Source organism: Nymphalis io, chromosome 24 (genome assembly GCF_905147045.1).
Source record: "Nymphalis io chromosome 24, ilAglIoxx1.1, whole genome shotgun sequence".
In the NCBI taxonomy this organism is placed as follows: Eukaryota; Metazoa; Arthropoda; class Insecta; order Lepidoptera; family Nymphalidae; genus Nymphalis; species Nymphalis io.
Window position 1 is genome coordinate 1,421,170 of NC_065911.1, and position 16,995 is coordinate 1,438,164.

The 16,995-nt window shown below is 33.1% G+C and overlaps 1 protein-coding gene across 1 annotated transcript in view; it reads left to right on the top strand.

The window, feature by feature from the left end:
- The first annotated feature begins 616 nt into the window (after positions 1-616).
- LOC126777962 (apolipophorins) overlaps positions 617-16,995 on the top strand; it is a 35,408-nt gene continuing 19,029 nt past the window's right edge. Inside the window, exons 1-20 of the mRNA XM_050501286.1 lie at positions 617-797; positions 8,425-8,451; positions 8,706-8,902; positions 9,648-9,812; positions 10,269-10,418; positions 10,809-10,998; positions 11,253-11,416; positions 11,796-11,866; positions 12,029-12,194; positions 12,290-12,472; positions 12,666-12,818; positions 13,102-13,249; positions 13,333-13,453; positions 13,692-13,854; positions 14,071-14,265; positions 14,575-14,754; positions 15,064-15,601; positions 15,714-15,887; positions 16,098-16,441; positions 16,700-16,915. Coding sequence (XP_050357243.1) covers positions 716-797; positions 8,425-8,451; positions 8,706-8,902; positions 9,648-9,812; positions 10,269-10,418; positions 10,809-10,998; positions 11,253-11,416; positions 11,796-11,866; positions 12,029-12,194; positions 12,290-12,472; positions 12,666-12,818; positions 13,102-13,249; positions 13,333-13,453; positions 13,692-13,854; positions 14,071-14,265; positions 14,575-14,754; positions 15,064-15,601; positions 15,714-15,887; positions 16,098-16,441; positions 16,700-16,915 — 3,627 coding nt within the window. The 5' untranslated portion in view covers positions 617-715. The remainder of the gene's footprint in view (positions 798-8,424; positions 8,452-8,705; positions 8,903-9,647; positions 9,813-10,268; positions 10,419-10,808; positions 10,999-11,252; positions 11,417-11,795; positions 11,867-12,028; positions 12,195-12,289; positions 12,473-12,665; positions 12,819-13,101; positions 13,250-13,332; positions 13,454-13,691; positions 13,855-14,070; positions 14,266-14,574; positions 14,755-15,063; positions 15,602-15,713; positions 15,888-16,097; positions 16,442-16,699; positions 16,916-16,995) is intronic.

The window sequence follows — 16,995 nt, forward strand, 5'->3', positions numbered from 1 at the left end:
CTTGCATAAAACCCACATTCTAAATATATGATACAAGTACTTTCGTTTTTTTTATTCATTTTTATATTTTCACTATAGAAGCTTTACACTTACTGTTTATAAGCAAAACCGAAAACTACCACCAATTAACATTACACTTTTAGGAAGAGTACTGTGTACAAAATAGCTAAGTAATTGTTATGATGTATGCGTTTACTGTCCCAGAAAGTGGTAATGATAATAAATTTTAACTTTCAAACTGACTTTCTATCATGGGAAAACAATTATAATAACAAATGTATCGATAGTACATTTCATATTTCACATAGTAATATTATCTAATACGTCACTTTATTAACTTGATCAATCAATACGAAGAATAAAACATATCGATATTCACGGTTTATAATGAACATTACTATTGCTTTAATAAAATTGTTTTATTGTAAATTTTTCTGCAAATTTGACTATTGTTGTTATCCGTTGTTTCGTTGTAAATTATTCCAATTTTAAACCCAGAGATTACATCTTTGCTTTTATTATTGGTATAGATAATTCGAATTTCAAACGCTGATTGGTCAATAGATGGCGCTGCATCTATAAAAGCGCGAGAGGAACGCGCAGTAATGCATTTGCCATCAAGACGTGGTGGTATCTCGACGTCTACTAAGTATTTTTTAGTATAAGTTAATTGATAGACTGATAAAAATATTAGTGATTTTTTAACCCCGCAAAAATGGGGACAACTAGTATAAGTTTTAGCATTTTTAGTGTTATATTACTACTGACAGTTTTGTGGACCCCAGCTCACTCCAATGGTAAGTTTAACTCTATTATTAAAATTAGCATGAAAATATCAAAATTCAATCACTTAAATTAACAAGCAATTTTTTTAATATGAAATAAGTTTATAACAAATATTATTCATAACAAATATTAAAATAAGCTTAAATATTAGTTTGCCTAGTACTATTATATGTATATGACTGTTTTAGTCAATATAATGCATAGTATTTATTTCTATTTAATAAAAAACTAACTAAAATCTCGTAGTTAATGCCTACCTATTTTGTCGATTCCTTTATACGACAAAAACATTTTTTATATACTTTTAATTGTTGAATAAAGGGTAAGCAAAAGGATAATATGCTAGGTATATTTTAAGAAGCTTTTACATTAAGTTAACTGTTACTATGTGTTATGCAGGTTATATATATATATATATATATATATATATATACACTTTTTGTAATTATAAAGTATAAATTTGTATCTTTATATGTTATTTATATTATTCGAGTCTTAAATAATCTTTTACTTATCCTTAAATTTAACTCGACCGATAGAACTGTAATTTTACACTTGGAAAATATTTGAAATAAAAGACGTTACATCAAAGTAGATTTTAAAATGTATTTTCTTTAGAGTTATATTACAAATTTATCTCCATAATTTCATACGAAATAAATATATAATTTCAAATTCAGATAAATTCTTATATTTTTGGATCTTCAATTTACAAGATCGATTTAAATTTTCGTTACCATCTCGTTTCATAATGTAGATTCTACCGAAAACAAAAGGCAAGAATCTCAACACAAAAAGCACACATTATCTTGTATTTTTTGTTTAATTAAAGTAGTTTTTGAGTAACAGGATGTCAATATCTAGACAAAGGAAACGGCTTGGAGATCAGTTCATAACTCTTATACGGTATACACATGTGATAAAGCTTCATTCGATACATGCAGGTTTCCTGACGATATGAATTATGAACACAAGTAAAGCACATTAATATTCAATCATAGGGTTGAGATAGCATTCCATACCATACGATTATAATTAACGAGATACATGTTCTCGATTTTTTTTATAGAATAGGAAGGTGGACGAGCATATGGGCCACCTGATGGTAAGTGGTCACCAAACGCCCTTAGACATTGGCATTGTAAGAAATGTCAACCATCGCTTATAGCCAATGTGCCACCAACCTTGGGAACTAAGATTTTATGTCCCTTGTGCCTGTAATTACACTGGCTCACTCACCCTTCAAACCGGAACACAACAATATCAAGTATTGCTGTTTTGCGGTAGAATATCTGATGAGTGGGTGGTACCTACCCAGACGAGCTTGCACAAAGCCCTACCACCAGGAAAATCATAAATCATAAAAGTATCATAAGACCTAGAAAGCAAAAGAATATATATAATGAATAATTATACAAAGATAAGACTATTTTCGTATTTTTCTATTTGTCAAGCGATTCTCTTCTTTCTTTGTTTATCTATTGGTAGGTTTGGTTTGGATAGATTTTTTGTTATCAATAAATATATAAACGGAACGTTATATATTATTATATTATTGTAACGTGAATTTTCATGTGCGTAATTTGTAATTATAATTCATCTCGTGCTTTACGGCGAAGGAAAACATCGAGTGGAAACCTGCATGTGTCTAATCACACTGAAATTCTGCCACATGTGTATTCCACCAACCCGCACTGGAGCAGCGTGGTGGAATATGCTCCAAACCCTCTCCTCAAAAAGGGAGAGGAGGCCTTAGCCCAGCAGTGGGACATTCACAGGCTGTTACGAACGTTATATACTATCGTATATAACGTTCATTTATCTTTCGTTAACGTTATATATTAGCTTAGCGTTTAGAGCAGTTGATAGAAGAACAAATAAGAGAGATTTTTGATATTATTTTACCTTTAAGCTTATGAGTTATGAGTTAAGGTTATCATGGACGATACACACATACATACTATAACAAAATAATGACCACGTAGATATAGAGTTCAAAGGTCAATTATTCATGTAAATATTTGTTCCCGTGGCTAGATCCTGCGTACAATCTAAATTGTGTTCAATATGAGGTTCAGTTACTAAGGTTCCCCTGACTAACTATTGACGCACAGGTTACTACTAACCAGATATTGACCAAAATTACTTACTGTAGAAAGTTGAAATTTGCCACATTGGCTAATTATATAACGAAAAATTCTGATAAAAAAGATGAAGATCTGAAGATTTATGGAAATTTCAACTTAAGAGAATGAGAGCGGTAACTTTGTATGTTGTATGGAGTGTTCCGGTTTGAAGGTTGAGTACGTAGTGACGGTTAAGTACATAATTATATCCGCTATTAGAAAACGAAGTAAAACATGGTAATACAATATTTAGGTTTGTTACACGTTACAATTTTATTACACGAGTCAGTCAGTCAGTTAAAAAAGTCAGTCAGTCAAAATTCCAATTAATACTTCACAAATACTTGTGAAGGAAAAAGTTCATTATAAAAGCGCTCAAGGTACCTACAATGATAACGATATCTGAGGTCAGCGTGATGGTTTATCTCGTATTGCCAATTAGGTATATGAAATTATCATTTCATTGGTAACAATAATTACTTCGATGGAAAATATATAATTTAATCGAGTTTTGATTTAATGGCAACGAAGAATGCGTTTCATTATTGCCTCTTGTAATAAAGTAATTAAACGAAGATCTCGGGCTCAATCCCGGAACTGCACCTAAGATCTTTTTGTATTTATAATTCATCTCGTGTTCAGTGATGAAAAACATCGGCAAATAACCAGCATGTCACTGATGCAGTTCCTCCACATGTGTATCCGTATTGGAGGATGGTGGATAAGCACAAAATTTCTCCTGTAGAAGGAAAGCTCTTCGGTCCAGAAATGGGTTTTTTACAGACTTGTTTCAAATCATTTAGCGAATTCATGTTCAGCTATAGGAACATGATTTTTTTTATTATTTAAATGCTTTAATGAAAAGGTTTGGTCCACCACGCTGTTACATGAAATGCAGTACATGATAAAAACAAATTACAAACACAAAACAAACAAACGCTTATAGCTGGCTCGTTTTGAACGTGTTCTAACCATCACTTTTCTAATAAAATTCCGTTATCTATTTCCATTATATCAAATTTATATAAAATTCAGAATGAACATCTCGAAACTTATCATGACCTTGTAACCAAGTTCATTACTCAAATTTATTATTAGGATATTAAAGAAACGCCTTGACAATGAACACATTCGCAATTATTGATAACATCGAGACCCTCTCACCCCTGACCGTCTTATCACACACGTCTTTGTTATAAACCACTCATTGTATATCAAATGTAATAACACGAAACGAGATAAATAATACTTTTAATGTTTTACATTATTAATAAGTAATTTATATATTTAACTATTTGTGGGGTATGTGTCGGGTACCATGTAATTTTCGGTACACTGATAAGGTGTGTCCTAAATTTCATGATCATACTTTGAGTAGTTGAACGTCTGTCAAACGTAACAAAGACGCTAAGACCTAGTCGCTTTTATGATATCAGAGAGGATTCGACGGTAGGAGATCAGACAATTGGTCGCTTTCGTGGTTAACAAGGCCCTAAAGACAAACTGTCAAGTTTACATAGCTAGAAAAAAGAAACACAGTAATTTTTTATTGGTCCAATCCGAGTTTGAACCTTGGACCTTGGTAGTAAGCTAGCCACTAAACCTGGCAATATATTATGAATACATAGTTTGTGAACATTTATATAATGGACATTTTAAATTTAATTAGCAGACTTTTCAGTTTGTCCTGTGACATGGGCATCCTTTAATTTCCTCCACTTTGTCCAGTGCTGTTCTCCATCTCTTGGCAGAGCATTCCATCTTTTTATGCCTTCCTCTATGTATATTCCAAATTTCTGGGATACCATTCTATGTGTAGTCCATTTCTCTGCTTTTGTTCTCCATATTTGTACCGTCCATCTCGATTTCAGTGCTTTCTTCTCACACTTCTGCTACCTTTGCTTATGTTTCTAATTTATACATATATGAAGTATAATATAATATAAAAGGATATTATAATGATATCGTGTGTTAAATTTTTTCCCACGTCCGATAATGTCAAACGACGGACGAGACGGTGTATGTCAGTTAATTTGTCAATGATCTAATCTACTAAACGGGTGCATCCGACCACAATTGCTTCAAAATAAATCTATATTATATATGTATATACACATACAACTATTATATATTTGCAGAAAGCTACAAAGTGTAGTGCAATGCATTTTATAGTTCAAGTATATTTCAAATATTAATACATTCGTTTAAAATTAACAAAATATATATTTTATCATTATTTAATTAACGTTCTTATAATAATTATAATTATATATCATTTTAGCGAAACTCAGAATTATGTTGAATGAGCCAGTGTAACTACAGGCACGAGGGAAATAATATCTTAGCTGTCAAGGTTGGTGGCGCATTGATGATGGGTGATTAAGATTTCTTACAGCCGATGTCTATATGGGCGGTGGTGACCATTTACCATCAGGTCGTCGCACTCGCCCGTCCACCTACCTATTTAAAAAAATACACTACACTTATTTTCAGAGTAGGACACAAAGTGAATAACGGATTAACACTTCTAATATGATTAATATTTTTATTTATAAAAACTCATTGACAAAGATTGGAATAATAATAACGATCGTATAATGACAAACGTACTTTGATTAATTCAATACAAAACCAATTATAAACGATATCAGTTGGATATTTTCTTTAAACCTGAAAAATTATTAAATTGTAACTTTTTGTACATTTACTTAATAAGTGAAATAATTAGCAATTTCTTTAAAAAAATGGTAATGGACGGAATTCAACTTCTTAATATATAAATGAACAATTGTATGTTCGTCCTCTACGCGTTCCTTAGCTTTTTGCTTGATTTTGGTGAAACTTCTCTGAGATCTGATGAAAAACGCCGTTTACCAGAGAAGGACCTGGTCCAAAAAAAATTTTTCACGGCAAAAACGTGTAATGTAGACTATTATCCTACCAGTGCGAAGCCAAGACCCGTAACTAGTTCAATATGAATATAACTTAATTAGTTCTACTTTATTCTATAGTTTCTTTCGTGAAAATTGAATTCAATTTAATTCGAAAATTCTAGACCAATCAGAATTTAAATTGCATTGCAATACAAACTTGACTACGACTCATGATCTTGATTAAAAAATTATAGCCGATAAAATCGAGAGGGGCCCGAATACAGCCATAAAGACAATCGGGTCCCCTACAGTTTAAATAAATTGGGTAATCAGACCTCGAGTGTTGTACTGCGGGATCACGTGATCAACATGTGCGACATATTCGGATACGCACTTTCTTTTACTAGACATACAAGGTAATATGTGCTTGTGTATCTTACAAAAGTCAGAGACATTTATACTAAACGTTTTATATTTTAAAAGAATGAAAGAAGTAAGGAACAGTAACAGTAACAGCCTGTGAATGTCCCACTGCTGGGACCTCCTCCTCTCCTTTTTGAGAAGAAGGTTTGGGGAGCTTATTCCACCACGCTCTAATACGGGCTCCAAACGAAAGAGGAAATATCATTAATTTAAGATAACCATAATAATATCTCAAGGGAGATGAGACAACATCACAGCACATATAATGAACGAGTGTGTGTACAAATACAAGTACACTCTATTCCCTCGCACTCATAATCTAACTCTCGGTAGTAGTAAAAGTATTCAAGTGCTGAAGCGGTTGTATGTATTTTACGAGGCACGGAATTGTATACGCATCTAATTTGCAGATGCCACGCTGGTTCTGAGTATTTACCGGCAGACCCAGTAACTTTTATATACATTTCGGGTCTTTATATGCTATCAACTGGACAAACGATGTTGTTATATGAGTAAATATTATATCAAGTGTAAAAGTAGAATTTAAATGTCCCCCCCTATGAGATGTGGCTTGGAGCCTCCGCCGCGCTCACGCCGCTCCAATGCGGGTTGGTGAAATTATAATTTCAAAAGTTATTAAGCACGTTAAGATTTAGTGGTGCTTGTCACGGTTTGAACTCGGAGTCGATGAGGATTCACGTCCAAATATCTATACTAATATTATAAATGTCAGATTACCTGTCTGTTACGCTTTCAAGGCTAAGCAGATTTTGATAACATTTTTATAAGGAACAAGCTTGAACCCTAAGGACGTACATGATACTTTTTACCTAATACTCACCCCTCTCCCGTAACATGCGGGCGAAAGGCAAGTTATTACTAATATATTTCAATATATGTATATTCAGTTAATCTTTCTGAAATACAATTTGAACTTTGGCTCGTTTATAAACATTAGATGATAAATATGAGTCATATATGCATATAGCTCGAACTGATCCGGACGTGTTTAACTATTACTATGTACGAATGTACCTTGAACCTTTACAGTAAATATTTACTTAAGATATTATTAATTATTCTAATTAATATTGATTTGTGATTTTATTTATATCAAGTAAATAAGGTACGGTTTTCTGATTGATTTGTTTATGTCCTTTTATTTGTGGTTAATCATATTTGTTACAATTTATTTATTTAAAACCTTTTTCGACCAAATTAATGTAGTCGTTATGAAATATGGCCACGGAGCCTGATGGCATTTTCCATATGACAACCTTTGGACACACTTAAAAAACAGCATATAAAAATGCACAAAAATAATAATTATTTTTCGGATATATATATATATATATATCAGAGAGACAGCTATCAAATCATGCATGGCTCCACACTTGAATTTATTTTGGAAAACGGAGAATACTTTGCGCAGCGCTTACTTTCATACCATTGACATTATAATTTGCTAACAGCCCCTTTTCCCTTTTTTTAAGACATTCCATAATCGAATGAAAAAATTAGCTCGTATGAAGCCTTTCAGTTATCTATAGCTAATTCCGAAATCGAGCCACCGTTAAATAATGATATTATAAGAAAATTCATTGTGTTATAATGTGGTGGCCATTTTATACAAACTACAATATTTATTACACTAGATCACATTACTTCAAACATTTGATGAACTGTCATTGTGCTTCCTTTCTGTCTTTATCAGAAATGTTGGTAATTGTAATATTTTTAGGACATTTTTATTTAAAGCCTTTTCATTTCAATCAAAACCATCAAAACTTAAATATATATATATATTGTTGCTAAGTAAATAGGCTTTTTTATGTACTAGTTCGAAAACATGCTAAGCGGTTTCTCGAGCTTTAAACTTACTGCGTCGCTACTACAACCCCATGGGTTGTAGCAATTTTAATTAGTCATCTGCCCAAAGCTTTGCCCAGAACAAAAAGGTACTTTTCTAATAAGACCACCTATTGCATATAACTTTGTTATTTTACATAATTATATATTTTATATCTGTCATTATATTGTAAATAATTTAATGATATAATATGTGTTATTTATACATTCATTATCATTAATGTAACTTAGTTGTACATCATTACATAACTAACTCGTTTATTTATTTATTTTATTTATATACTAATTAACGACTGTTATTTAAGCAAGTTTGTTTGTTCTAATTAAGATTTCTTTGTTTGTTTCAGGTCAATGCAATTTGTCTTGCCAAGGGTGTAAGTTAATCAGGACTATATTATTAATAATTTTTTATTACTTATTTAAGCTACTTTAACAAATATAACTAAGTTATAATTACGAGTATAGCTATTTTCATATTCACAATGCTACACCTGTATTAGATTTTCGTCAGACAAAACAATGAAAGTCGCCTCATGGTATTTTTCTTCATCGAGTACGAGATGAAAAGATATATTCCGTTAATTCAAATGTTCTAACCAATTGATAATCTATATCGATAACTCCACAGCGTCATCTGCACCAACTTTCCTAAATGGACACAAATACACGTACGGAGTCGAAGGATCGGTCTCTGTTTATCTGACTGGAGCAGAGAAGCAAGAGACGAACGTGAAGATCTTCGGTCAGGTGTCCGTTACCGCTGCTGGTAACTGCGTTCTGTCCTTGAAGGTCAACTCGTTGGCGATATCTGGACCTGATGGAAAGGTAATACATGAAGCAATTAGTATTCACAATATAAGGTATAAAGTTAGGAGAATATTGCATTAGTTGCACTATAATAAAAAGACTAATATATATATATATATATATATATATATATATATATATATATATATATATATATATATATAATTAAACATTAATATTATCAATTAAAATACGAAATAAATAATGTACTAAAAAAAACTCAGGATAGAAAAAGACTTAAATACTGCTTCTAATTCAGTTCTTTCATAGATGCTTAAAGCCTAAAGTTTATTCCATATATATGTTGAAAATATTTCAAACCATTAAAAAAGTGTCACCAAACAACACCAAATATAGATTTATAATACTGTCCGTTTGTCTGTTTAGTGAAAAAGACTAACTAATGAATTTCCATCAGTCATTAGAACCGGTTATAGCTTTTCGTTTAATTTTATCTTATTAATTTAATTCAGTTTTTTTTTTTAATTGTATAAATTATATTTTTATTTGGATTTTGAGTTTCCTATAAAACGATTTCATATCACTAACGGGTTAGGTAATGGTATCGAATGGTCGAATCGTATTTTCTTCCAAAATTGCAAAGGATTTTAGTCCCAAATCTTCCGAATCGATTGAACTGAAAACCTTGAACATACCACCGTTATTGGTGTGTTCACTCAATCTCATTCACTTTAGTTCACCGAATAAAGTGTAAGTGGTTTATTTTAACTTAATAATTGAATGTATCGTTATTTTTTCATAGAAATACTCAGCACCAAAAGGCATCGATAAGCCTGTACGATTCAGCCTTCAAGATGGCCGGGTTGGACCTGAGATCTGCGCTGAAGCGGACGACTCCCGCGCGTCTCTTAATATCAAAAGAGCTATTATTTCCATGCTGCAAACCGAACAAAAACCTTCAACTCAGGTATGACGATGACATTTTAGAATATTTATTTATTGTATAGTTAACTTTTGAAATATATTACAATGCAAAATAGATACATAAACATGCAATCGAAATCAAAATGCAATTAGATTTAAAATTGTGTTTTAGGTTAACGTAACCATTTGTGGAATTCGTTCCCACTTTTGTTAGCAAAAAGCATTTTCAATAATGCTAGTGAGACTAGCAGAAATATTTAAACAAGACCATACTCGTGAAATTTCAGAAAGTGATATGCGACATTGGCTTTAATAAATATAACATTTAAAGAACACACGTATCAAAATAGCATATCACTGTAAGTCGGTTTTCAAGAGTGAGATACGAAGCGAATCCTTCAGAATAGCACTGATTGTTCATTAAGAAAGTACATATACAACTTATATATGTATGTACGTGTGTATGTTTTTAGTAATAAATTGTTTCGTTTTTCTTTAGATTGATGTCTTTGGTTCGTGTCCCACTGAAGTGTCGGCATCGCAAGAAGGATCAGCGTTATTAGTTCACAGGAGTCGTGACCTCAGCAGATGCGCCCACCGAGAACAGACAAAGAATGAACTGATCACCGCTGTCTACAATCCCAGCGCTGTAAGCATAACCAACAATATTGTAATAATTATAATAGCCCAATAATGTCCATGCTGCGCAACTGGCTCTTATATTTTGGTGAAGGATTGCAGTTTCATTCATCATACTGCTTTACTGCCCGTTAATGGATTATATGTGGAAGTGTTTCTTCGCACACAAACCGTTTCTTAATCATATTATCCTTCATCACAGTGCACCAGATTAATTGTAATTTTATATTATACAAATTAAAAAGAAAAATGACACCTGCTTGAAGTTCAACCACTTTTTTTTTTCACGCAGTGGAATACTCAAACAACGGGAAAGTTCAACCACTGGGCCAACTCAGCATATAGTTAAACATTGATTTTATTTAACAGAATACTTTAATAAAATTGTATTTTTTCACAGCAAATCAAGAGCACACAGCTCCTGCAGTCCATCCTGAACATTGAATCCAAGGTCAACAATGGAGTACCAGAAAAGATCTCCGCGGTCGAACAGTACTTATACAGACCCTTCTCCATTGGAGAGAACGGTGCAAGGGCTGAAGTCAACACTAAGCTCACACTTACCGGAACTGCCCAGGGCGCTCCTGAAGGTATTACCTTTCCAATTAATCACTACTTATTTTCCCCTTTTACATTGCCACATTAATTTTTAATAATAAAAAAGTGAAGTTACTTAATAGTGATGATAAAATGGGCATCTAATATTGCAATATAATTTTAAAGCAATACAAACGAGTATAGTTATTATTGTAATTTGTTCCCCAATGCCGCTGGCACAAACGGATAGTTTTTTTATATGTGTCTTAATATAGAGCTTTTTCACAAGTTATACTTTACTTTGTAGGCAACTGTCCCGTGAGCCGCAGCATCATCTTCGAGAACCCACACGAGTCTGAAGCGAGTCACAGCAGCTACGATAACGTTTTCAACGCTATCAAGGAGACTTGCAAAACTCTGACCAACGAAGCCAGCTTTAAATCTGCCGGTGCTTTTGCCCAGCTCGTCAGGGTGAGTCATATTTACATCTAGTGAAGTTATAAAAGAAAGTGAAGTAACAGCCGGTAAATGTTTCACTGCTGGACTCAGACATTTGGGGAGAAGATTTGGGTTCTTATTTCACCACGCTTCTCCAATATGTGGATTACAGTTGTCTTTTCTTCACGAGCACGAAATGAATTATAAATACAATTTAGCACATAAAATTAGTATTAGCTTATTCTCACATTGAGCCATCAAAGTTTCAATTATGCTCTGTTAATGTCTATGGTGTTTCCCTTTTATGTTTAATTCTGATTTTAATTGTATCACATTTATTACCATTTATTATAATATTATCGTAATGTATGTGATTTTTTGTGTAAGTTTACAATTTTGTCTTTTACTCTAGATTTTCCGCTCCGCCAACAAAGAGGACTTGATGAAAGCGTTTGGACAAATCAAAGGAAACAGCTTGGAGAAGTAATTATTTTTCATTATAATTTATATTGTAATTCAAAAGTGTAATAGTCTATTTGCATTTTCTACAATATCTTAATTTATTAAATATTCAAACAAACAAACATAAAGACAAAGAATAATATTTAACCTAAAACTGTTATTTTGAATTTATTTGTTATTCAGGCGCGTTTTCCTCGACGGACTTCTACGTGCAGGCACAGGCCACAGCATCGAAGCCTCAATCCAGATCCTTAAGAGCAAGGAACTAACTCCTCTAGAAGAGAAAGTTGTGTTCTTATCGTTGGGCAACGCCAGACACGTCACAAGCGAAGCTATTAAGGCTGCTGCTGTTAGTAAAATAATAATATTTTACAAATTGATTGATTATAAAACAATTATTTTTTTGTATAATTAATTATATGATCTCCCATTGTTTCTTTACAGGGTTTATTGGACCTTCCTAATCTCCCTAAAAACGTATACCTGGGTGTGGGCGCGCTAGCCGGTACATACTGCCGTGACCACCGCTGCCACGATGACCACAGTGAAGGTATCGCTGCTCTTAGTAAGAAGTTGGCAGCTAAGCTCCAGAATTGCAAGCCTAAAACTAAAGTCGAGGAAGACAATGTAAGTTACCTAATTTCAAATCTCTTCTTTAAATGTTTGGTGAATTTTGTCATGATTTTGCATTTTTATTTTTAAACGCAATGTTCATTATTATCTAACTTATGATTCATTTTATTTCATAAGTAAACATTACAACAAAAATGCTAAAATATTAGTAATATTAGATAGATTAAAAACAAAAATTCTGCCCCAGGTTGTAGCAGTTTTGAAGGGTATTCGTAACATCCGTCACTTGGAGGACAGTCTGATCGACAAAGTGGTGCACTGCGCCGTCGACAATAACGTCAAGGCTCGTGTCCGTGTCGCCGCTCTAGAAGCCTTCCAAGGAGATCCCTGTGCTGCTAAGGTTTGTTGTATTATTGTTAAATAAAACTTATTAAATATCTTTTTTATTATTGACATAATATTTTCTAATTATATACATATATTACTCTGGAAGAAGCTCTTGAATTAAAGAAATAGTATCAAATTTTAGTTTACTAGTATAGGAAATTCCATAAATTTGTCGCCATTAAAGTAATTTAATAGTTGCCATTATTAAGTGTTAAAAATAATTTATGAAATATTTTCAAAATCATTGATAAAATTGATATATTTTTCTTAATGCTGTCTGGTGTATATAATTGTAGATAAAGAAAGCTGGTCTGGACATCATGAAGAACCGTCAATTGGACTCTGAAATCCGTATCAAGGGTTACCTCGCTGTCATTCAGTGCCCTTGCGGAAAATCCGCCAATGAGATCAAGCATTTGATCGAATCTGAACCTGTTCACCAAGGTATGATATTATAAGTGATTTTAAACCTTTAAATAATATAGCCTGTGTTTTCCGTTTGAACTAAACATGACTCTTCGTTACAGTGGGTCGTTTCATTACCACTTCTCTTCGTCACATCCGCTCTTCTGCCAACCCTGATAAGCAGCTTGCACGTCAACACTACGGACTTATTGGAATCCCTAACAAATACAACATTGACGATAGGTAAATAAAACTTAAGTAATTGCTTGTAAATATCCCGATATTGAGCAATGGCCTACTCCTCTTAAATAGAATTTTTTTAGTTCATCCCACACTGGATATTAGACCAATTTATTTACATTCAGAGATTTTCAAACACATGGTCTGTATACGATCTTTTCTTTTTGGTATTTAACCCGGATTGGAGTTCAATTTATATAAAAATCAAATATGTATCCTAATTAAATACTACTTATTTAAGGAAATACTCATTCTACCGTGAGATGAGCTACAATGTGGACGTACTTGGAGCTGGTGGTAACGTGGAACAAGCCGTTATCTTCTCACAGGACTCTTTCCTACCGAGATCTGTTAGCTTGAACCTCACCGCGGAAGTCTTTGGTCACAATGTTAACATTCTTGAGGTAAGACTAATTATTCTACAAGCTTGTTAAGACATTAAGGCCATAAATATAATATGTATTAAGCATCTTGATTTAATTGGAGATTGACTCAATTATTTTCCATTAAAATTATGTCAACTTTAGTAATTCTCATCGTTCAATCTCAGTCCACTGGTTGAGATAACTGATAACAAGCTTGACAAAAGGAATTCAATAATCATAAATATTTTTTTACAGGTTGGAGGTCGTCAAGGCAACTTAGACCGTGTGGTGGAACACTTCCTCGGACCGAAGAGTTTCCTTCGTACTCAGAAGCCCCAAGAGATTTACGATAACTTGTATAATAAATTTGAGGAGTCATACAAAAAGGTTGATTCCAACGTGCGAGGAAGACGCTCTATCAAGAGCGAGGTTGACAACTTTGACAAACAAGTTAGTACAAAATCTCAAATCTACACCAATATAAAAAAGTAAAGTAAAGTAATTGTGATTGTGTCACTGCTGGGAGAATGCTTGGAACTTACACTACCACATCGCTCCAATGCGGGTTGATGGATGTAAAATTAGACACATGCAGGTTTCGTCGCGATCTAACTACTGGACTTTCATCAATACAATATGTGTAGATTTAAAGAAAAAAATAAAATAAATCCTTAAGTAATATTAATATCTTGATAAAAATAATTGCCAATAATAATCAACAGCTTAGACAATGCTAATTAATATCATATATGTTTATAGGTAAAGGCTGAATCTGCTCCATACAACAATGAGTTGGATTTAGACGTATACGTAAAGCTATTCGGCACTGACGCTGTATTCCTATCCCTCGGAGATGACAAAGGGTTCGACTTCAACAACTTCCTTGATAAGACTTTAAAGGACGTGAACGAAGGCTTCAACAAAATGAAGAACTTCCAGGTAATTGACTTGTATATGTTTCTTAACCATATTAAAACTAAATAGAACTGCCTGTAACCCCGATATTGCACTAAAATCCTACAAATTTATTTATAAAGATATTATGATGGAGCTTTTTTTTAATTAAATTTATTGTAAATTAACAATATCTCATAAATTATTGATATTAAGAACGTTAGTTGATTATAATTATCATCTAATAATAACATTAGCAAATCTTTGATACAATCGTCTTAATATAAAAAAAAACTTTTCTATTTGTATATAAGAATTATTAATTGATATATTTATATTTTTTTCCACCAACAGCAAGAGCTTCGCGGACACATTCTCTTCATGGACGCCGAGTTGGCCTACCCAACATCTACTGGTCTTCCTCTCAAGCTTGACGCTGTGGGCTCGGCAACTGCTCGTGTCGATGTTTCTACTAACATGGACATCCGCCAAATCCTGAAAAGCCCCCAGTCAGCTAAAGTTGACATTAAACTTGTACCAAGCTCGGACGTTGAAATATCACTGATCATGTTGATAGACGCTGACTGCCTTTCAACTGGTCTCAAGGTCGTGACAAACCTACACTCATCCACTGGTGGACAAATTATCGCGAAGGTTATTGGAAACGGACAAGGGTTCGATCTACAATGGGGTCTTCCAATTGACAAACAGGAAATCTTAACCGCCTCTAATGATTTGGTATTCTTTACTGCTGAAAAGGGTCAATTGGAAAAGCATATTCCAATCAAGACAGGTTCTGAAAAGAATGAATATTCGGGCTGTTTTGACCAGCTATCTGGAGTATTAGGCTTGACTCTGTGTGGAAAAGTGTCACTACCATTCTCATTCTCTGGTAAGTTAAATCTAAAACCATTTACCTATTTTTTAAAAAAAAACACATATTCACAGCTTAAAAATGGAGTGCACTTATTTTGTAATGAAACTTATATTAATTGTATTAACAGGTCAAAAGTCACAAAATTCCATCGGTCAATATTTAGCTCGTTATCCTCTCGTCGGATCATCGAAAGTTAATTTAGTACTGGAGAAGAACGACCTTCGTGGATATCACATCAAGGGTCTTGTACAAAACGACGGTAAAGGCCGACTTGGAATGGAACTACTTTTCGAAGCAGAAGGTAATTCATTAAGTTATGGTTTGTACACTTGTAAATAAAAGAAAAAAATATTTCAGTTTTTATACACAATCGTATATATCAATAGCTAATCTTGCACTTGCAATCAAAAATTAAATGTACGGTATCACATCAATCCATAGAAGGATTTTTTTCTTAAATTCGAAACCAAAACATGTAGTTTAAGTTAGTAAGAAAACTCATATTTTTCAGGATCCAAAAACCGTCGAACCCAACTAACCGGTGAAGTAATAAACACCGCAGAAGAGAAAACATTGAAGGTCAATCTTGAGTCACCGATCAAGAACTTATTTGGTCAATTCTCTGTTAACACTAAGCCAACCGAATATTCCTTACTGATGAAAGCAAAGATGGATAATGCTCAGTATTACGGACGAGCTGGTGTTAACATCGAGGGTAATGACAAACGATCAGTCTGGAAACCTGTACTCGAATACGAACTCCCAGGAGACGGTAAGAAGAACATCAAAGTCGATGGACAAATAATCAAGGAAATTAACGGACAAGCTTCCAAATACACTCTTGAAGGTGTAAAGGTAAAAATGAAACTAAATTAAATCGATTTTTTAAATTTAACGGTTTTGATAACGTAAACAATGTATACTATTTGTACATAAGAAATTATGCATTATATACTTTAAGTAAGGGATAATTCTATATATATATATATATATATATATATCTTTAATTTTCTCGAATATCAGTTTATATTATATAACCATGCTTACTTTACTTATAAACACTGATTGTAAAGTTTTGTAAAAGTGTGATCTAATCAAAATATTTAATTCTAGTTCAACATTCCCAACTCAAACGAACCGGTCAATATTGAGGGTCATTTCAAATATGAACCAAAGGCAATTGAAACCGATATTAAAGTAAAGAAGGGCCAACAGAACGTATTATTCAGTGGTTCTCTAAAGGGCAGTGACTTCAAATCAGAGTTCATGAACACATTGAACCCGTATGTCAACTTCAGAGTCAGTGGTCACATTGAAAACAATCAAAATGTAAGTAACGTTCTTTAATTTGACGAGCCGGTTGGCGTGATTCGTAGATAATTGCCTTTCACGCCGAAGGTTATGGGTTC